We start from the raw sequence: 22,616 nt of genomic DNA, 5'->3' as shown, positions 1-22,616 counted from the left end.
CATAAAAGAGAGTGAGGGTTCTACACTTCATCTGAAGTAGTAAAATGAGGTTACCATTAGATTGTTATAAGATACACACACAATGTAAAACCTAGAGAAACCACTAAAAAAACCATTAAAAATACACTCAAAAACAATTATACAAGGCGAAATGAAATTCTAACAAATGTTTGAGTAACCCACAGGAAGGTGGGAGGAAAAACACAAAAACAAACAAACATGAGAAAATAAAAAAATAAAATGGCACATTTAAGCCCCGACATATCAATAATTACATTAAATATAAGTGGTCTAAATACATCAATTAAAAGACAGAGACTGGCAGAATAGATTTAAAATTATGATCTATTTGCTGTCTACAAGAAATTACTTCAAATATAATGCTATAGGCAGATATAAAGTAAAAGCATAGAAAAAGTTATATCATAAAAACATTAATTAAAAGGAAGGAGGAGCAGCTATGTTAATATCAGATAAAATAGACTTCAGAGCTAAGAAAATTATCAGACAGAAAAGGACATTATGTAATGATAATAGGTCAGTACACCAAAAAGACACAGCAATCCTAAATGTGTATGCACCAGACAACAGTGCTCTAAAGTATATGTGAAGTTAAAACTGATAGAACTGAAAGGAAAAAAAAGACAATTCCAAAATTATAGTTGGAGACTTCACCCCGTCTCAAAAATTGACAGAGTAACTACACAGAAAATCAGCAAGCATACAGAAGAACACAACAACACTATCAGCCAAGAGGATCTAATGATATTTAAGGAAAATTCCTCTCAGTAACAGAACACAGTCTTTTCAAGTGACCATGGGATATATGCCCAAGTAGACCATTTCATGGGCCATAAAACAAACCTCAACAAATCTAAAATAATTGATATCATACAGATTGTGTTCTCCAACACAGTCAAATCAAACTAGAAATCAATAACAAAAAAATTACAGGAAAATCACTAAATACCTGTATACTAAATAACACAATTCTAAATAATCCATGGGTAAAAGAAGAAGTTTAAAGGGAAATTAAAAAGTACATTGAACAGAAAGAAAATTTTTTAAAATATGAAAATTTGTGGGACATAGCTAAAGCATCACTGAAGAGGAAATTCATAGCACTAAATGCATAAATCAGAAATGAGGAAAAGTCTCAAATCAATAATCAATAAGCTCCTTCCTCCAGAATCTAGAAAAAGAGCAAAATAAACCCAAAGTAAGCAAAGGTAGGAAATAATGAAGATAAAAACAGAAATCGATGAAATTGAAAAGAGAAAAATAGAGAAAAATCAATGAAACAAGGAGCTGGGTTTTTTTTTAAAGATTAATAAAATCGGCAAACTTCTAGGAAAACTAACAAAGGCAAAAAGAGAGGAGACACAAATTATCAATATCAGAAATGGAGAATATTATTACAGACTCTGCAGACATCAAAAGGAAAATAATAGAATGCTATGAACAAATCTATACACACAAATTTGACAACTTAGGTGAAATGGATCAATTCCTCAAAAAACACAAACTACCACAACTTACCAATATGAGATAAATTATTTGAATAGCCCTATAACTAGTAAGGATATTGAATTCATCCTTTTAAAACTTCCAAAGACTAAATGTTCAGGTCCAGCCTATCTCATTAGAGACTAGAGAATTCTACCTAACATTAAAATCCTACCTAACATTTTATTAACACCAATTCTACACAATTTCTTCCTGAAAACAGAAGAGGAGCAAACACTTTCCAATTCATTTTATGAATTGGGTATTACCAAACCAGATAAAAATGATATCAAAAAGAAAACTAGAGATCAATATCTCTCATGGATACACTTATAAAAATTCTTAACAAAATATTAACAAAGAGAATTCAGCAATAAATAGAAAGAATTATAACACCACAACCAAGTGGAATCTATCCAAGGTTTGCAAGGCTGGTTCGTTACTCAAAAATCAATCAATGTAGTATACACATTAACAGGCTAAAGGAAAAAACCACATGATCACATCAATCAATGCAGAGAAGGCATTTGACAATATTCAACACCCATTACTATACAAGTTCTCTGAAAAACAGGAAAACAAAGGAACTTTCTCAACTTGATAAAAACCATCTACAAAGAACCCTACAACTAATATTATACTTAATGGTGAAAGACTGAATGCTTTACCCCTATGGTCAGGAATAAGGCAAGGATGTCCACTTTCACCACTTCTATGCAACACAGCACTAGAAGTTCTAGCCATTGCAATTAAGCAAGAAAAGGAAATAAAGGCATATAGGTCAGAAAAGAAGAAAGGATAATGTGATAGTCTACACAGAAAATCCCAAGGAACATACATTAAGCAAGGTCTCAAAGTTCAGCAAAGAGAAACATACAAAAGTAAGTTCAGCAAAGATAAACATACAAAAATCAATTATATTTCTATGTAATAGCCATGAACACATGGACATCAAAATTAAAAATACAATTCCATTTGCAATTGCTCAAAATAAAAAGTGAAGCACTTAAGTTTAATATACCAAAACATGTATAGAGCTTGTCTGCTGAAACCTACAAAATGTTGGTGAAAGTAATCAAAATACTAAATAAATGGAGAGAATATTTTGCTCATGAATTGGGAAACTCAACATAGTAAAGATGTGAATTCTCAAATTTAATATTGTGATATTGTGATTTATAATAAGAAATACATATTTGGTCTTCACCCATGGTTCCTGGCTCACAGCTCCCAAAACCCTTGGAATTTCCTGAGCAATAAGGGCAATGGAAACATCTTTTGTTACAATATTTGGTCTCTTGCCCTCAGTTCCTGAAACTGTTTCAGAGCCATAAAGGTCAAAGAGGTGTCCTATTGTCCATAACAAGCCCCTTTCCACCACAACTGGGTGTATGTTAATGAGGTGAATTTTGAAAAGCTCCTAAGGATGGGGGCTCCCAGGAGAACCAACCATGAATAAAGGGTTGGAAATTTCAGTCCCACCCCTTGATTTCTGGGAAGGGAAGAGGAGGTGGAGGTTGAATCAATCAACAATGGCCAATGATTTAATCAATTGTGCCTCTGTAATAAAGCCTCCACAAAAACCTGAAAGGATGAGGTTTGGAGAGCTTCCAAGTTGGCAAGCACATGGAGATGTGGGGAGAATGGTGTACTGGAAGAAAGAGCATAAAAGCTCCATGCTCTTTCCCCACGCCCTGGCCTACAACATCTCTTCCATCTGGCTGTTGCTGGGTAATATCCTTTAATAATAAACCAGTGATCTAGGAAGTAAAATGTTTCTCTGAGCTCTGTGAGCCACTCTAGCAAATTAATGGAACCCAAGGAAGGGGTAGTTGGAACCTCTGATCTATAACTGGTAGGTCAGAAACACAGGTGACAGCCCAGCTTTGTGACAGTCATCTTAAGTAGGGAGAGGGTAGTCTTGTGGGACTGAGCCTTTACCCTGTGGAATCCGATGCTATCTTCAGGTAGACAGTGTCAGCATTGCTGAGCTACAGTACATCTAGAGCTGGTGTCTAGAATTGCTGGTTGTTGGTGTGAGGAACCACCCCCCACATTGGAGTTGGGTCAGAACCCCTTTGAAATGTTAGTTCCCATCTCAATTCTGGTGGGGTATTTTTTATAAATATGGACAAGATTATTCTAAAATTGCTATGGAAAGACAAAGGACTTAAATAGCTGGAACAATTTTTAAAAAGAATAAAGTGGACAGAATCATTCTACCCAATTTTAAGACTGATTACAGAGCCCTGGTAATCAATACTGTGTGGTATTGGCAGAAGGCTAGACACACAGAATGGAACAGAGGAGAGAGCCACACAAACATGCCCAACTGACTTTTTCTAAAGGCTCAAAAGCAATTCAAAAGGAAAGGCTGCCTTTCCGACAAATGGTACTGGAGCAGTTGTTCATCCATAGCAGAAAAAAGAGAGAACTCAGACCTAAGTTCATACCTTGTACAAAAGTCAAAAACGTTTCACAGACTTAAATGTTAAATGTAAAACTATAAATCCTGTAGAAAAAAAAATAGGAAAGAATCTTCAGGATCTGGGGCTAAGCGAAGAGTTCTTAGGCTTGACACCAAAAAATGGAAAAATTGGTAAGTTGGACTTAGTCAAAATTTAAAACTTTTGCTCATATGAGACCTTGTTACAATAAAAAGACAAGTACAGACCAGAAGAAAGTATTTCCAAACCACATAACCGACAAAAGACTCACACCTACAGTATACAAGCACACTTAAGACAGTAAAAAAACAAACAATCCAATTAGAAAATGAGTAAGAGGTGAAGTGACATTTCAGCAAAGACAGAGAGATGGCAAATACACACGGGAAAGCGTTCGATGTCATTAGCCGCTAGAGTAATACGAATTAAAACCAAACGACTTGTCACTACACAGCTATCAGAATGGCTAAAACAAACAAACAAACAAACAAACAAACAAACAAACTAGTGACAATTATAAATGCTGGAAAGAATGCAGAGAAACTGGATCATTTCTACATTACCGGTGGAAATGTAAAATGTTACAGCCACACGGGAAAAGAATTTGGCATTTTCTTAAGAAATGAATCATGCAGCTACCATGTGACCCACAGCCTCACTCCTGGACATTTATCCCAGAGGGATGAAAACATGCTCACACAAAAACGTGCACACAAGTATTTACAGCAGCTTTACTCATAATAGCTCCAAACTGGGAACCACCAGGATGTCCTTCAATAGGTAAACGGTTAAGGTAACTGTGGCGCGGCCGTACCAATTAATACTGCTCAGCAATAAAAAGTCCAACAGATGAATCTCCAGAGAATTATGGTGCATTTTTGAAAAAAGAACAGCAAAAAAGCCAATCCCAAAAGGTTACATGCTGTATGATTCCATTTATATAACATTCCTCAATGACAAAATTACAGAAATGGAGAACAAATTAGTGATCGTCCGCGGTTAAGGAGGAGGTTGGTTTACTCCTGGAGAGATAAACAACCTGCCTATGAGCACAGTGTTTATATGTAAACCAACCAATCCTGAGTCTCCATCCCTGCCCACCTCCTTTTCTCAGGCTCCTTCCACTGTCCCCCTACCCTAAATCACCCCAGGGCCAGGGTATCTGACAACTAGAGACCATCCTTCATAGCCCAGGGCCTGCTGAAATTAGTTCAACTAGACAGTCCTAAGTCTGCTCACCTGACCTGCCTTGCCTTTCCCATAGAAACCACAAGAAAGTCTCCGGCTCATGCTTCCGCCTTATTCCCTCTGCCTCCTGCCCCACGCTGGTGCTCAGCAATGTTCTGGATCTTGACTGTATCAGTGTCGATATCCTGACTGTGACGTTGTACTAGAATTCGTAAGATGTTACTCCTGGGAGAACGTGAGTAAACCCAAGATCTTTCCATATTACTTCTTACAACTGCATGTGAATCTACAACGATCTCCAAATAAAAAGTTGAAATGAGAAAAAGAAAAGAAAAATTAAAGCAAGCCCCTCATCTTTTCCATTAACCCAACTCACTGAGGCTTGTCAGGGCCTTTCTAAGCGGTAAAGAGGAAGTGTGGCACCAGAACACTGCACTGTTTCTCAAGTTCTCCCCACTTTCCAACGAATCAACTGGGGAGCAAGTCAGTACTGAGAAGAAAGTCTTTGGGTCAGAACCAAAATGCAGAGTTGGTGGGACAGAAGCCTGGAAGGAGCAATGGAGGCCCCTCTTCCTGAGAAATGCAACCTCAGAGCGCACCTCTGGGCCGTCTGAGGCCGGGGCTCTGCGGGGCACAGGCAAGCATGTGGCGAGAGGCCAGCGCGACCCCAAGTCTGCTAATCCAGGCTGCAGGAAACAAGGGCCCAAGGGCTGGTCACAAGAACACTGTCCATGTTTTCAGTAATTCTCAGTTTAATGTATTTTCTAACAAAACAAAAGGGAGGAACACCTGGTGCTTTTTCTCAAAACAATCTCTGGGTCTGAAAATAAACCAGTGTGTGGGGTGGGTTTCTGCCCGTGGTGGTTTCCGCTCTGGACAGGGGAGCGGCGGGGAGGGGACCGGAGGCCCCACAGGAAGCCACTGCCCCGTGCTTCTGCTTTTGCTCCGTGGAGGCAGAGCTTCGGGAGGGCAGCTCCTCGAGGCCACGGGCTCTGGCTGTCCTCTGGCCACGAGGAGCACTTGGGCGGTCCAGAGGGGCGCGTGACAGCTGGGACCAGACCGGACGTGCGATGACATCCCACGTTTTCCACGTGAGGCCCGCCATATGTTTTTAATAAGATACTGTTACTGTCTTCACAGGCTTTGCATGTGACTTTTTAAGAATTTCTTGAACGCTGAATAAAAACCCCAGTTTGCTAGAACCTGTTTCAGCATTTAGCAGATTATTCTTTTCTTTCACTGCTTTGTTACGTAGGACCTCATTTGCAGGCTTAGGACTTTCAACGTACCCCTCTGCATGCCTGCTAGACCCAGCCCACTGGCCCAGAGGGGAGCTGGTCTCCCCGAGTCCCCCCAGTGCCTCTCACATTTGACAGTTCAAGCATTTGAAACTTCTAATTATTTAGAAGATCCCAAATACATTTAGGGCATATATAAATTATTCAGGTCCAACAGTTTTTAAGAAAGGTTTTGTTGTCTAATTAGTTTCAGAAATAAGCAACAATGTGGAGAGGAGGGAGACAGGGGAAGTGCAGACTTAAGGCCTGACTGGCCCGTGTCTGCCCTCAAGGCCCACTCGCTGGTCACGGCCCGCGACCACGGCCGGCTCCCCAGCACACAGCGCCAGCAGGGAGCACAGGCCACACAAGCATCACCTCCTGGCTCCTCTCTGGCACGTCCTAGACGCCAAGTCCTCGGGCCCTCATGGGCCCTCCTTCTTCACATAGCCCTCTCTCCCGTAGGTCCTCAGCCCTCTGTCACTCTGGTTCCTGCCCATCGGCAGCTAAGCGTGCTCAAACCTCTCCCACCTTTACACAAAGGAAGAAAGACTTCTGACCTCATGTCACCCTCCAGCTGCCGCTTCCCTCTCTCTCCCGTCCTTCGAGACCCCCTCCCACTTCAGGCGGGCTCTTCAGGTCCACTCCAGTCTTGCTTCCGAGGCCACTACCGAGTCCATAACCGCCTCCTTGGCATTCACGCAACAGAAACCTTTCAGCTTCATTTTACTTCACCTTTAGGCAACTGTGAAAGTTAACCACCACCCCTTCTTCTAGAAAGACTCATTTTCCTTCAGTTTCTTAGGAATTTTCACCTACTTCTCTGGACGCTCAGCCCCGGTCCCCTCTTTAGGGCCCCCTTCACACCCAGTACTCAGTGACACTCCAGGGACCACCTCCCAGGAACACCTCAGTTACACGGTGGTCTCGCTGGACCTTCAGCCCTGGGACCCCTCGACAACTCCGCCTGGACGTCACACATGCGTCTCCGCGTGCCCCAAACTGAGCCAATGGCCCTTCTCCACCCGCGCCCACCTGGCTCTGCACGTTCCCCTTTCAACTAGAAAGCATCGGCACCCCCGGCTGCCCAGCAAGATATCCCCGCATCATTGGGGCCCTTCCTTTCCTCACCTCTACCCCCACCTCCCAACACTCAATCTGGTTTTTCCTGTGAAAGAATATGTATTTGGATGCCCATGTCCCTCAGATCCCTGTACTTTGTTTCCATGGTGACTGGTCAGGCCACTCTCACACCCTGCACTAGCACGGAGCCTCCAAACCCTCACCCCTGCCCCGGTACCCGTATCTTTCAATCATTCTCCCTGTTGCCCACACCGAGTGACCTTCTTAGGTCACTTCTTAGCACTTCTTAGCACATAGCTAAGAATCTCTTCTCCTTGAAGTCCTTTGACCACCCCCATCACCCTCAGAATAGCAGCCAACTCCTTTGTGCTGTGATCCGGCCTCATCCGCCCTCCCAGCCTCACCTCTGACCTCACCTCCGACCTTCCACCTGGTGGAACCCAACCCTCCCAGACCTCGGATTCCCAGGGCCTCACACAACAGCAGCTGGCTGACAAATATTCATGAAACCCATGCGTGAATAAATAAATGAATGAGTAATGTCGGAAAAAATTTCACTACGGAGCTAGTCAAATGGGGTTTTGAAGGAGAGGTAAAATTTTACCCAAAAAGTGGGAGGTGGAGATACAGGAATTCTGGAATTCTGGAAAAAGTAGACTCAGAGGTACCATGGTACAAAGTTTCTGCTTATTCTGAATATAAGAAAGCGAGAAGTTCAGTGAGGCCAGAGAAGAAGCTGGAAGGTACACTGAAATCCATGTGCCAGATGAGAGTCTGGATTTTTGTCCTACATGGTCTCCGCTTCTCAGGGATGACACACCTCTTGCTGGCTAGCATCGCAACAAGTGTGCATACTATTATTAGGTCCTCACTCCTGGAGGGGTGCCAACTGGGAGAAGTCCCAGGACGACACGAAGTTGGGCACAAAGCCTGGAGGAGGGGGAGACTGTCAATTCATTCCCTGCCCCCCCCAATTAATTTTACTCACTTTCACCTTAGTGAGAATAGAAACTGACAGAATGTCACAACCTTTCGGGAAGGCAATCGGTAACATTTATCAAATTAAAATGTGAATACCGTGACCCAGTAATTTCAACCTACGGAATTGTTCTTTGGATCTAGTAGGACAATCGTGCCAGGATACATGTGCAAGGACCTTGTTTATCGTATTTAAAACAAAAATTGGAAATAAAGTGTCTTTCAGTGTGGGATTCTTGGCCAAATTTTGGCACAGCCAGATAATACAATATTCGTTATTAAAAGGATGAGATGTATCTATACGGACTGACATAGAGCTATCTCTGCCCACAATATGTTATATTTTAAAAGCTAGGAGAGTATGAATAGTACCATTCCATTTATATTTTTAAAATATATTTCTTTAAAAACCCACAGACATACACACACACACATCCCCAGAGACTTCCTGAAGTCTAAATCAGGAGAGGCTGAAAACAACAGAAAAAGCTAGCACAGCCCCCCCTGAGGTAGACCTGTGGTGGCCACATGTAGAGATTATTTAAGAATGACTTGATTTAGTCCAGTGGTTCTCAAAGTGTGGCCCCTGGACCAGGAGCATCAACATCACCTGGGACCTGGTTAGGACGAAATTCCCAGCCCCACCCCAGACCTGCTGCCGCAGGAATTTGGCGTGTGGGGTCCTCTGGGAGACTGAGACCCACAAAAGCTTGAGAATCTCCCACTTGGACATCTGCAAGTAGTCACTGAGCTAAGGGATAATCTGTCACTTTGGGGGTAACTGTGCCATAAAGACGCCTGTGGACAAGCTGAGATTTCTCTGGAAGAGAATGGAGGAGGTCCTAGATTGGAGAGAGGAAAAAGAAAAAAATCTCCTACTCTCCCCGAGGCTGGGATTCCCCTCTAAAGTCATTCCGGGGTAGGCGGGACGAAGGCAGAGTCTGGGCGAGTACGGGGTCAAAGGACACTGGGCCTTCGTAGCACATTCCCATATTCTCTGAGTTTTACTCTCTCATTCCCCTCATCCTCAGAGCTCCAGAAAAGTCTCCTGAAAAGTGATTCAGGTGTCAGCTGTTCTGTGGGAAACCATGGCAGGTCCCAGAAGAGGGGAACAGTAGGGAAAGCAGCGTCCATCCCCACTCAGGCCAGAAAGGTAGGAGCAGCCACTGCCAGGTTAGCAGGGAGCTGTACCCAGCCAAGGGCAGCCTCATAGATGTCACCAACAAAAATGGTGCAGTGTGGTGGCCAGGGAGAGAGCCAGAGCCAAAGAACCCTGAGCACGCTTGAGGCAGTGCCCTGGGAGAGGCTCAGAAAACGCTGGAGGACAGATACTTGGCAGGTCTCAGGGCAGAGAAGAAAGGGAGGGACTTCTAGAAGTAAGTTGGAGTGAGTCCATGCTGTCGTAACCTGGAATTTAGCAAGAAAGGTGGAAAGGTCTGGAAAGTGGGATCTGACAGAAACAATAGTCTGTTAGGACTTCCCTTCGAAGCACTTACCAAATTTTATTTTACATTTATTCGTGTGATCGTTTAATTCTCTTCCTCTCCCTCCAGACTGTGAGCTTCGTGAAGGCAGGACACTGCATGTTTTCACTCACTATGTCCCTGGCTCCTAGCTGGCACACAGTATTTACCCACAAAACAGGTTGGAGAAATAATTTAAGTTAAAAGAGTCTAGAGCACTTGATTATTCTTTCTCTGTGTTGTTGACTTTTTGTTTTGTTAGTTTTTGCCCAAACAGCATATTATCATATGAAAGTATGTTACCAAAAAGCATATTATCAAAGGAAGCTATTTCTGTTTTGGAGAGAGTCATCTCATAAATACCGTGCGGAGGCTCTAGTCTCTGAGTTGTAAGAGCTTGTTTTGAAAGGCAAAAGGATGTAAAAGTTAGGATGTATTTCACCAGAAACACACAGAAACAGACCCACACTGGTCGTCAGTTACGGCCAGCCTGATGCCCTCAGATGTCGCTGTATCCCAGAGTGACCTGGAAGTCAAAGATGAATTCTGCACAGAAGAGTTTTAGCATGAAGTGCTTCTAGGACATTACGATTCGTTGAAATCTGACCATCCACATATGATAAAACAGCAGGTCCTACCTTCAGCAAATCCCAGGCATCTACAACACAGAGTCAGTGCGCAGGTGCTGGGACGTCACAAGGACACACACGACACCCACCCACCCTCTGATGACAGGAAGGATCATCACCAGTCACTCTAAGATCTGAGAGTGTGACAATGGAACAGAAAGGGCAGGGGATTCCAGAGAGGACTGCAGAAATAGGCACAATAAATCGAGAAGTTTAGCAAATAATCCCCGGCCCCTTAGCCTAAGAAGGTTCCCCTGACCTATAGAGAAGTTATGAAATTAAATTTTTGTAAACACACATGTGGCATCTCTGGCTTCAAACAAGCAGCAAGGCATGTGGCCATGCTACCCGGGGTCGGCAGTCCGTCCAAGCCAAACTTCCGGGGCTGCGTGGTCACAGTACTGAACACACTCTGTGCGCGGGAGGGATTCATCCTGCCGCAGACGGGACAGGCAGAGAGGGGCCTCCACAGTCCACAGCGGGCTCCCTCAGCCCCAGCAGCTCGGTCTAGGCATCTCCCGCCCCCATCAAACGCCTCACATTTGGGTCTGGAGGTTGAAGTTCTATGAAACTCTGGATAAAAGGAATGGGAAGTGCCTCTTCTTCCCCCTGTCCTCCCCCTGCCCATTCCCCTTGAACTCAGGGTCAGACCTCTAGGGAACCAGATCCTATCTGAGAACAACCCAGCGGTCAGTACAAAGAGTCGTCTGCCACCCCTCTCCCTGTAAGGGCTTTCAGAGGGAGCTCGGACACTCTCCGTCTCCGCGTGCGGAGGGAGGCTGGGTAATTGCCGGGCTGACCCTCGGGAGCCTCTTGCCCTGCTCACCTTTCACTATAATGCGTGGTACAGCATAATCATGAAATGTGCTTATTAATTTTACTCATTTGACACTGCGCTCTTCTGCCCTGGGCTAGATGTTAGGAGAAAATGATAGGGATAGATTCTGCTCCTGTCAGACTTACCAAGACTTTCAGAAAACCAGACTATCAAAGGCCATCCGCCACCCACTAGCCAAGCTTTCAAGATGACCCCAAAGGTACAAGCAGAATGTTAAAGACACAGATCAACAAAGGAGAACAGCAAGAAGACGTGGAGACCCATGCCCTGGGTGTGAGCCCCCCACATAAGCCCTCCCAGGAGAGCAACCCCTGAGCCAGTCCTCCCAGAGATCGCGAGCACTGAGCCCCTGCCCTGATTCATGACTTGCTGCTTCATATCTAATTCATCAAAAGACACTTTGGCTTCTCAAATCAGGAACAGTTTTATTAGCTTCCCCAAGAGTTTTATGGCACAAAGCCATATCTAATGATTCTATTTTATGGCAAGTTATACATTCAAACAGTGCTTTGAAGTCAGACAGCAGGTAAGACTCCAATCTTTGTCAAAAAAGATTCCCTTGTCCTTTCACTTTTAAAATGTTTATAAGCTTTCAAACAGTTGGGAAAGTGATGTGGAACATTTTAACAGGCTTCTCCTTCCCTGCACAGGACCCAGCGCTGGCTGAGCCAATGGCTACTACAGCCTTCTCAGTGGGGGCTGCTTTTGTCCCTCTGTCCCCTCCACCTAGGGACATCTGGCAATGTCCACACACATTTTTGGTTGTCACAACTTGGCGGGGGGGGGGGGGGGGGAGGCTAATGCTACTGGCATCTAGAAGGTAGAGGCCAGGGATGCTGCTAAGTCCTAGATATATGGCACAGGACAGCCCCCCAACACAGAATTATCTGATTATCTGGCCCAAAATGTCACAAGTGTCAAGGTTGAGAAACCATGCCTTAGGGCTTCCTCTGGACCAGCAGTCGTATCCCTCCCACCCCAGGGACATCAAATGCTAATCTAATCATGGTGACAGGTTTTCAGTGCTGGCTAATGAGCCTCATATTCTTTTTATTCTTATACATTCTTGGTGCACGTTTTCAATAAACAAGAATAAAACGCTGTCTTAAAATAAGGAAAGCGAAAATAAGACCACCTTAGAATCTCAGGACATATGACCACAGTCATTGCTAACTAAACCCTCCTAATGTTACTCTGCACCTTTTAAGCTTAACCCAAATTGCAATTTATCTATTGAAACAACAAAAAAACCCAATTCCAGCTGTCAGTACTACTGAACACCACCACAGACGCCTGCTGGAAAGCAAAGCAAGTTCTCTGCTGAACAGTAGTGGTGTGATCAGTCACAGCAGCAGACTTAGAAGGGGTCTGGTCCTGATTCCCCACTCCCAAGGACTGGGCCTCTGTCACTTCACCTGTCAGAGCTTGGGTTCTCGTAATCAGCAAAGTGGAGATAAAGCCACTTGCCCTCCTAGCCTTCCAGGGAACTGCAAAAGCCAAATGAGTTCACAGGTAGGAAACTGCTCTGCAAACTGTAAAGAGCTATAAAAATGTAAGGCAGTACACTAATGACACTTACACCGCAGGACAAGGATGCATACGACAAGGACCTTTCAGACTCCTGGATCCTGTTCATGAAATTTCACAACTAGAAGTGAGTTTAGAAATCAACAGAGCCAACCCTTTAGTTTTACAGAAGGTGAAAATGGCCATCACAGAGGTCAAGTGACTCGGCCAAGGTCAGGAAGCAGCGCCGCTGGAGTCAGGTCCTCTGACTCCCAAACCAGGACACTCCCCACACCTTCGCACTGGTGACGCCTTCCCTCCCTGTTTAAGTTCCCCAAGGGAAGGAGCACAGTTACACACAAGGTTCGGGGGTCTTGAACACAGGAGAGGAGTATTGGTTGAGTCAGCGCATCTTGACTTACCACATCATAGCCTGTTGGGGCTCGGTTCCGAGAAGCCACCACCCCCACTCCCGTGATGGGATCCATCGACGTCTCTGGCAAAGCTTCCGAAAGGTCTTTGACTTCAGGCATGGTGGATGGGTCCTGGTTCCAAAAAGGAAAAAGAAAGCACAAAATTCAAACTGACCATTTAAAGTGAACGATACAAAGTCTCAAACAGAACCAGAATCTTGGGGCAAATACCCTGAGCTACTCTCCATATAACTGAACTGGCTAAAGGAGCCCTGACCTTACCTGACCGTTTCCTCAGATCAAGAACTCAAGTCATCTCTGACCCTTGTTCTTCTCATGTTGGCTCTGAACACTGGGCTAATGTAGTTAACGAGGCCCTGTCCCTGCTCGGACAGCTAACTTTGACTCAAACCCAGAAGCAAACCATTCTTAACTCTCTCAACAAGCTGCCTGACTTCCGAACAGATACCAGCAGCTTCTGTGAGGATAAAGCAGACACAGCTGAATTTAACCCCACTGCTCACTTCTCTCCCTTACACTATCTCCTTGTGGAGGTGCAGACTTCCAAACCACAGCCTCTAGCACAACCGAGCGTGGACTGTTCAGTAGACAGAGCTTTGCAAACACATGGAAGAAAGTGTTCTGGGAATGTACGAAAGGAATGGTATTCAAGTCCAGGCTGCATGGCTTACTGGCTGGTGACTGAGCAAGTAAGAGGTCACAATACTGACAGTCGCAGAGCTGCCGTGAGATCTAAAGGAGTCACATAAATGAAGGGCCTGGAGGAGTCCCTGGCACACAGTAGGCACTCAACAAAAAGCAGATGAGACTGGCACGTTTGGGGCACACAGGTCCAGTGTAAGTGGCCAGAAATGTGGTAGGCGCCATTCCTGGGAGGACCGGCAGGTGCCTTTGTTGTGTTTAATCCCGCAGGTCATGTGGGCACTTACTCAAAGCTAAACACTAACAATGACCATAATTCTTGCTGGGCACTTTGGGAGAAAGGGAGGGGAAATGGAATTATTATTCTGCTGCTGACTGCCTCTTGATGTGACCAGAGGAGACAAGGAGAATATAGAGAGCACTGGGTCTGGGCAGCTGGCGTGGCAGTGCACCAGAAAGCAAATAAAAGAGGTAACACCTTATGTAAATGACTTTTAGTACTTTTAAAAGGACAAGCAGTGAAAAAGAGCAAGTTAAATTCCACCTCCTTCTGCAGCAATTAAATTCCACCGGCTGTAGGTCTACCAGATCCCTCAAAGCTGGTTACTGCTTCTAAAGCAAACCAAACACCCTGCCTAAGTAGGCAGGGGGAAGAAATATTCTTAGTTCTCAGCCTAGAATCAGAATAGGCAGAGGCTATTAAAAATGACTGCAGCCTTCTAAATGGGAACAATCAGAATGCTATATGCAAGTCACCCATGTAATCAGTGTCCCCTGAAGCCCACAAAAGGCTCCGGAAACAGACTCGTCAATGAAATCGAGCCAAGCCTCCAATCAAGCCTAGGAAGCGCCTGGCAGCAGCCACGCTCTCAACTTCTGTTCATGACAAAAGCCAAACTAAGTTATGCTTTACTTAATCCTACTGAAAATGAGCTTCTAGAAGCCCAGGGCAGGGGGCAGGATACCATGCCACGCCACTGCATCATTTTCTATTTTCAAATTTCATTTACCAGGCAGGTTTATATAAAGCACCGGGCTTGGTGCTTCCTGCACAAAGTAGGCAGGAAGTAAGTATTTATTGAATGAATAGGCACGCATGCCCCCAATAAAGAAGGTTTAGAGTTAAATACCTGCATCAGCCCAGTCCAAAGCAAACACTAATCAAAAAGTATCGTCACTTGGAAAATCCCATAATATTGGTAGCATGAAAATAACACGGCTGCAGTTTGAAAAATACGGGTACCTGCTGTTGGTTACCAAAACGCTTTGCAATTAACAACTCATTAACAGAATGTACAAATTCTGCCAGTGCTAAAATATCATGCTGTGAATTTAATAAAGAACATCCAAAGTAAGGTTTTTTTTTTATTATTACTATTAAGATAGTACTGCCTCTACTATGTGTGTGTGTGAGAGAGAGGAGGCAAGCATGGGAATAAATAAGAAATATTTTATTTGCTGATAGATTCCCGTCCCCGGGTCACGATGTCCTCGCGAGGCGCGGGTGACAACGGCTCTCCCCGCCCGAAGCCCCGCGGTCAAGGGCAGTGGGGAAACTCGCCCCCCGGAGCCCCGCCGCTCCCACAATGCACCGGGGAGGCAGCCCAGCCGCAGGTTCCAAGATGGCTGCGGGCTGCCTCCGGCTGAGGCAGACAAAGGAGTCGGGGGCCTGTGCCCATGCGTACGCGGTCGCAGCCCAGCCTGCAGACTGGAGGATGCGACAGCAGAGCATGAGCACAGAGCATCTCGGATGCACGCCTCCTTCTTCCCTTTCCCCGCAGTTGCTGTACCCTGGGGATCAAGGCAGCCTTTGTGAAATACAGACAAATGACTCCTCGCGGCGCGGGGCCGCGGCCGGCTCGGCGGTAGAGGAAGCCCCACCACCAGCAAAGGAAGCTTTTAATGAGAAACGCCCAAGATATCCATGGCAGAGGCAATCACTCAAAGCAGCTTGCCCTGAATTACATATTTTCTGACTGCAAATTACTTTTAACAGCGTCTCTACCGTCACTTCAATTGACCTTCCTAACAAAAGGCCATTTATTAACTAGCACTCCACGTTTCCCGGGCTGTGTGGAGCCTCGAGCCAGAAGGGATGGCACCGCCGAGTACTCAGCCGCCCAGGGTCACAGGCCAGGCCTCGGAGCGGGGAGAAGAGGCCATTAATGCAAGCGTGCAGCGCAGCTCGGCCGGGGTGGGGAGAGGGGGAGCGGGCTCTTGAAGACCAACATTAACCTGTCTGGCGAGAGGCAATGCTGGTCCAAACCATAAAATACCAAGGCCTACTTGCCGCAGCCCCTGGTTTCATCCTCAGCAGCTCCGCAGCAGACGGAGACCCACGTCGATCTCCAAACCCTGACCGCACACAAAACACACGTCTCGGCTGCGGTTGTACAGCACTCTGCAATTCTCAAAACGCTTTCTCGGGCTCCCTCGTGACTGATGATCACACCAAACCTGGAAGGGGGCTGGGTCTTATTACCCCTATTTTAGAGAAGACAAAACTGAGGCCCAGAGTTGTCAGCCGCCCTGCAACTGGCAGCTGGCCCACCTGAACAGGGCTTCCAGTCCTCCCTCCCACGTGGATCGGCTTTCCGTGACACTGTGCAGAGAGACCAACATCCCATCTGATACCCAACTGAGAAAGCAGTTTCAACACTAATTATATTTAAAAATGCCAAAGCTCTTCTTTTTCCAGCGATAGCCCAATAAGTGAAGCAAGGGGGAGAAAAGTACAGAAAGATAAAAGTAACATGGGATTAATTTTCCTCACACCTCAGTTTCAAGATTCAACATTTCCCTCATAAATAATTTACAACAATAAAAATGAGCTAAGGCCATGTTTGTGTAGGACGGAGGTAAATTTAGGCCTAATGAGGGAGATCCGAGCACTGCACAGGAGGGAATAGGTTGATGTATAGCACCGTGCGCCCGCAATCGACAGCACACAGGGGCTCCATTACCAACTAGAAGTCGCGAGGCCCACCAGGAGGAGGGGGGAGCAATTTAGGAAAACTTCTACCATCCCAGCTGTGGCTGCAAGGGGAGTCTCTACAGGGAGAGCCAAAAGTTGACCAGTATTTTAGATGACAAGACCACGGAGGCTGAGATTTCTCAGAGCTAAAAGATTGAACCAACCTGAAATTAAGTCCGTTATGAGGAAATGCCAGGTGAGGCATCAAGGTGGTGATGGCACCTGGGAGTCACGTCTGCTCCTGGGCACAGGGAGAGTGCAGTGGCAACACTGACCTTGAGCTGGTCCTCCTCATTTAACCTCATAGGTCATCTGGCCCCAATCCCCATCCCAATCTCCACGCCAGGTGCATGGCCAGCCTCCACTCTATCATTTCCAACGTTGGGGGCTGCTATTCCTGTGTCTGCCCCGAGAGGATTTCTCCGCCACGCAGGAGAGTATGTACGGATGTGTTGTGGGGTGGTGTGTCTGTGTGTTGCACGTACATACTGGGGCTACAAAGGATCAATTAGGGTGGTGTTTTCTAGGCCAGGAGGATTTTTTCCATGTCATGCCCGATGAATACTATGCAACCAGGCTGGGTAGGAAAAACCCGCCTCCTGCTTCTGCCTGCAATGCTGCGAACAGTGCCTGGGGAAGGCCCCAGTGCCCAGCCCTGAGCACCTTGGCAATGCTGTCATCCCAGGTTCACAGAGAAATGAACTTTAACTATAAAGTCTCTCATACAGACAGCACACTGCTCCCTTGTAGCTGATCAAAGAATTACTACAACAGTGTGCTTAATCCCTAAAAGTCAGCAGTGCTGGGCTTAACTGATGCTGAATATTGTTTCAGAATCAAAGGCGTGCCTCCTGGCCCCAGTCTGGGAGAAAACTAAGCTACTGTATCACAGTTGAAAACTCAGGGGAACTTTGATATCATCTCTGTTTAATTTCCCCAGCCCTGTGAGCCTGGGGTTTATCTCGTTTTATCAACTCCTGTACTGAAATCAAAACCCAACTAACAGAGCTCAGACCTCTCTCCACTGAGGCCCTTCCAGCAGCGGGGTGGGGTGGGGGGCAACAACTGCAGGGGGGAAGGGGGCGCTGCTGTCAAAGGAGGCACAGCAGGAACCCGGGCTCGGCCTCCCTGCCGCGGTGAGGAAGGCCAGCTCAGAAGCAGCGCCAGTGCGGCCCATCAAGGGCTGAAGGCGTGACTCGCACATGACTTTTGAGGAGAGTAATTTCAAAGTACTGGGGGGGGGGGCAGGTTAAATTGGGCTACTGTAATTGAAATGACAAAACCAGTGGATTAATTAAGTCCCTACAGAAGGATGAACTTGGAATCAGCTTCTTTGAAATCCAAAGTCAAGGGCACAAAAGATATAAACTGTCTGCCCACATCCGCCAGCTTGCGGGGCTGGGGAAGAGGAGTGGATAAATATTTCACTTGCCGTGGGAACCTGACCAACAGCTGGGTGGAGACTGAGAACGGGCTGTCCCCCAATGAGAGCTGCTGCTGTGCCCATCCTGGGCCGCTCTCTGCCTGTGTCCTGTGGCAGAGGTGGTTGGCAAGAACCATGCCCCCTTCTGCCCCGTGATTACTGGCACCTTTTTGCCCACAAATCTTTAGCAGGTATAGAAGGACACGGCCCCATTCCCACTGTGGGGAGGCCATGGCCACGCTTCACCAACACACATCACGACACACACAAACACACAAACTGGGCCGCCTCCATGCAGCTAAGGGGCACGGACCTACGTCCTCAGGAGATGGTAGGCTGTGGCCTGAGTCCATGCAGCACCCAAGCGAATGGCCAGCCGGCTCCTGGAGCTGCTCATGGAGGACAGTGCAGAGGCTGAGGCGTCCACTGCGGAACCTCAGAATGGCATCCTGGTGCCTCCTGCCCTTGGTCTGGACCACCTTCCCCGTCAGAAGCCAAATCACTCTGACAAACACTGTTGAGTATGGTCAGGTGGCAATGGACCACAGGCTGCTGGGAAGGCTGCTAAGATATTAGGAAACTAAAGCAAATATTTTTCTAAGCTCTCCTAGATCGCAAAGAATTTTCCAGCTAGGGAACTAACAATGGCGAGCACTTCCTCTTCCCCAGTAAAGGCCTGTTACTTCTAATAAAAGAATCCGGTGTATAAATGCACCCATTCTATCTGACCTATGCTTAGATTTCTATTAACCATTTGTATACCAAACAGATTTTCCACAAATCATGTGATACAGGCCTAGGGTTCGTGTCACCGTAGCTCATACGGTGCAAGGCCAGATCCCAGAATTTGCGCTCCAAAAATAAATCCGGGATCAATTTCTACAGCCCTGCCGTAGCCAAAGCCCTGCCCCTGACAGGCCCAACTCAGCACAGCCAGGGAACCCGGTGCAGGGGGTGGGGACCAATCTCCAGTACACTGTGCACCCCACCCCACAAACACTGCAAACAAGGGTGAGCCCTGCCCCCTCCCATCAAGTCTTGGTGCCATATTGTGCCCTGGAGAGAAGGAAGAAGGAGAACCCCGACAGAAGGCAGGTGCTCTACAAATGGAAACCCTCCCAGGAGGACCCAAGAGACACCCTCTCTTGATGTTCAGTGACATAAGGTAAGTCTCACCCTTACCCTGACTTACAGAGTAAAAAATGCCAGTATGTCACCTCAATGCCAAGCAAATGGGCTGTCAGGTCGGAAATCATCAGAACACCTGGCTTCAGGTTAGCCAGGCACGTCCCATCACCACCACCCTCCTCTCTGACTTTCACAGGGGTCCTGAGAGTTTCTTTTCATATGTTTTGTCATCTAATTTTTCTACCTGCAGGCTTCCAAAACACCTCCACCGCCCCGACTTTTCTCCTGAGACGCAGAGGCATACACCTAGTGTCCTGCTGGCTGCTGCCACCCGCATGTCTGCGCTGAACGTGTCATCCTCGCCCTGAGGCATCTCCCATATTCCCGGTACCTAGCAGGACCTGGCACACAGCGAGCAGTCCACAAACATTTACGGAGAGCCGTTGTGTAAGCAGTGAGGGAGAGTTTGCAATGATGATGATGGACAATCCAACATTCTGGAGCAGGGACTCAAACACTAGCAAGCGTGAGTCACCTGGAGAGTCTGTTAAAAGAGACTCCTGAACCTACTCCCAAAGACGCTGGTTCAATAAGTGTAGGATGGGGCCCGAGAAGCTGCATTTCTAACAAGCTCCAGGTGACGGTCAGACAGCTGGTCCACAGTCTGAACTCTGAGTACAAGACAGCAGGTACTCATTAGATGTTTGATGAATGAATGAACAGAAACAAAAACCTGAATGTAATTATCCACGGGGAATACCCTCAGAATGAATCATTCAGTATCTCCCTCCCCAAGCAGGTCAGCCAAGAGCACCTAGTTCCTCCCCTGTGACACCCACCCCACCATTCAAAATCCAGCTCACATTCTCCCCAAACCTTCCCCGATTGCCTGGCCACACAGCTGCTCTCACTGAGAACCCTGCTGTTCACCAGGGACGTGGTCTTAGCACACACATGCGTGCACACACACGCATGTATACACTCACGGAAGCACACAGCCTTGCCTCTCACAGACGGTTATAGCACACTTTCCCCAGCAGAACAATAGTTGTTCAAAAGTGTTATGTCCACCCAGTGCCTAGCTCACAATGGGTGCTCAATAAATGGCTTATGGGGTGAGTGGGTGGGTGGATGGATGGATGGAAGGAAGGAAGAAAAGATGAATCAAGTTCCCATCACCCTTTTAAAACTGTCCCTCTTTCACTGAATTAAGAAGGGCACAAAAAGCATCAAGGGCAATGGCAAGAACAGACCTGTGGGCCCCTTCCGATGACAGCGCCAGGCTGGGCATCCGTGAGCCCAGGACAAACACCACAATTCTAGGGACAGGCAGGCTCCAGAGGAGAGGAGGCAGGACTGCAGCACTCCCAGCAACTCTAGAAGTGATTGTGACTTAGTCTGGGCAGGCTGATGGCCTGGCAGGGGCCAGGGGGTCTCCAGGCTGGTTGCACAGAAGACTCCCTTAAGGAGTTAAGAGAAAACTACACCTCCCATTCCAACCCCCAGGTTGTGATTTAAGCGGTTTGGGCTTGGGCCAACACTGGATAAGGCACGGCCCAGGCGAAATGCTACTGTGCTGGCTGGTACGGTGACGAAAAAGACACAGCCACCACCTGTGGAGTTCCTAGGCTGGGGGAAACATCCCAAAGAAAGGGACTGCACATGAGGGGACACTTCCTTCTGCCTGGTGAGTCAGGGAGATGGGAGGGAAGAGCGGGCACTCAAGCCGGCCTCCTGGAAAGACAGAGGGTGCCGAGTAGTGAAGGTACTACGGGCACGACACGCCGATCAGTAGCGACATGAAAAAACGCAGACCACCGGGGGAACTGTGGGTAGCAGATGGGCTCTGAAACAAGCTTATGAAATGTTTAAACAAACAAACAAATAAACGAAACAGTTAAAAACCTGTCTGCATTTCTCTGCTATCTCTAAGGTCTAAGCAATGACACAGAACTTCAGGAAGGAAAGAAGAGATTCGCAAGTCTTTCGTTCATATTTCCTCTCCTGTAACTGAACGCTTCTCGAACCCATGCCACTTCCCTGCAGACTGCCATGGGCCTTGTCATTAGCTCAGTGGGGGAATGGCAAGTAAAGCAGAGGAATGGACAGGGCGCTTGCTCTGGAGTCAGAGGGACCTGAGCTTGAATCCCAGCTCTCGCACTGCATACAGCTGTGTGACCACAGGCACGTTAGCTAAACGGGGCCCAAGTGTTCACCCCCCTAAAACTGGAATAATAGATAATATTTCCTCTACAGGGTCATATGGTGTAAAGAACTTGTAGAACTTGCCTCAAAAGAAACAAGTGACAGAGTGAAATGGACCACCTATGGAACGGGAGAACATATTTCCAAATCACATATCCACTAAGGGGTTAAAATCCAAATCTATAAAGAACTCCTACAACTTAACAACAACAAAACACAAATACTTGATTAAAAAAAAAAAAACAGGCAAAGGACTTGAGTAGACATTTCTCCAATGATGATATACACATGGCCAACAAGCATATGAAAAGATGTTCAACATCACTGATCACTAGGGAAATGCACACCCAAATCACAACGAGCTGTCACCTCATACCCATCGGGATGGCCACTATCAAAAGCTAAAAAATTAGTGTTGGTGAGGACTGGAAAACTGGAACCCTGGTGCACTGCTGGTGGAAATGGAAACACAGCCACTGTGGAAGACCGTATGGGGATTCCTCAAAAAATTAAAAATAGAATTACTATAGGGTCTGGCAATTCCATTCCTGGGTATGTCCCCAAAAGAACTGAAGACAGGGTCTTGAAAAGATATCTGTACATCCGTGTTCACAGTGGTGTTATTCCCAAGAGCAGAGAAGTAGAAGCAACCCAAGTGTCCACAGATATGGATAAGCAAGATGGGTATATACACGCAGTAGAATATTATTCAGCTTAAAAAGGAAAGTCTGGCACATACTACAAAGTGAACAACCCTGAAGACATTATGTGGAGTGAAATAAGCCAGTCATAGAAAGACAGACACTATACAATTCCACATACATGAGGCCCCTAGATTAGTCAAATTCACACAGAAACAGAAAGTAGCATGGTGGCCGCCGGAGCCTGGAGGAGG

At 46.5% G+C, this 22,616-nt stretch overlaps 1 protein-coding gene across 2 annotated transcripts in view; it reads right to left on the bottom strand.

The window, feature by feature from the left end:
• MVB12B (multivesicular body subunit 12B) overlaps positions 1–22,616 on the bottom strand; it is a 256,508-nt gene that overhangs the window by 154,827 nt on the left and 79,065 nt on the right. For both annotated transcript variants that reach the window (XM_040631900.1, XM_040631901.1), the window contains one exon: positions 13,338–13,460. In XM_040631900.1, the coding sequence (XP_040487834.1) occupies positions 13,338–13,448 (111 nt within the window). In that variant the 5' untranslated portion in view covers positions 13,449–13,460. The remainder of the gene's footprint in view (positions 1–13,337; positions 13,461–22,616) is intronic.

This window comes from Ursus maritimus, unplaced genomic scaffold (genome assembly GCF_017311325.1).
Source record: "Ursus maritimus isolate PB19 unplaced genomic scaffold, ASM1731132v1 scaffold_17, whole genome shotgun sequence".
Lineage (NCBI taxonomy): Eukaryota > Metazoa > Chordata > Mammalia > Carnivora > Ursidae > Ursus > Ursus maritimus.
This window is presented reverse-complemented; position numbering and strand designations above follow the sequence as displayed.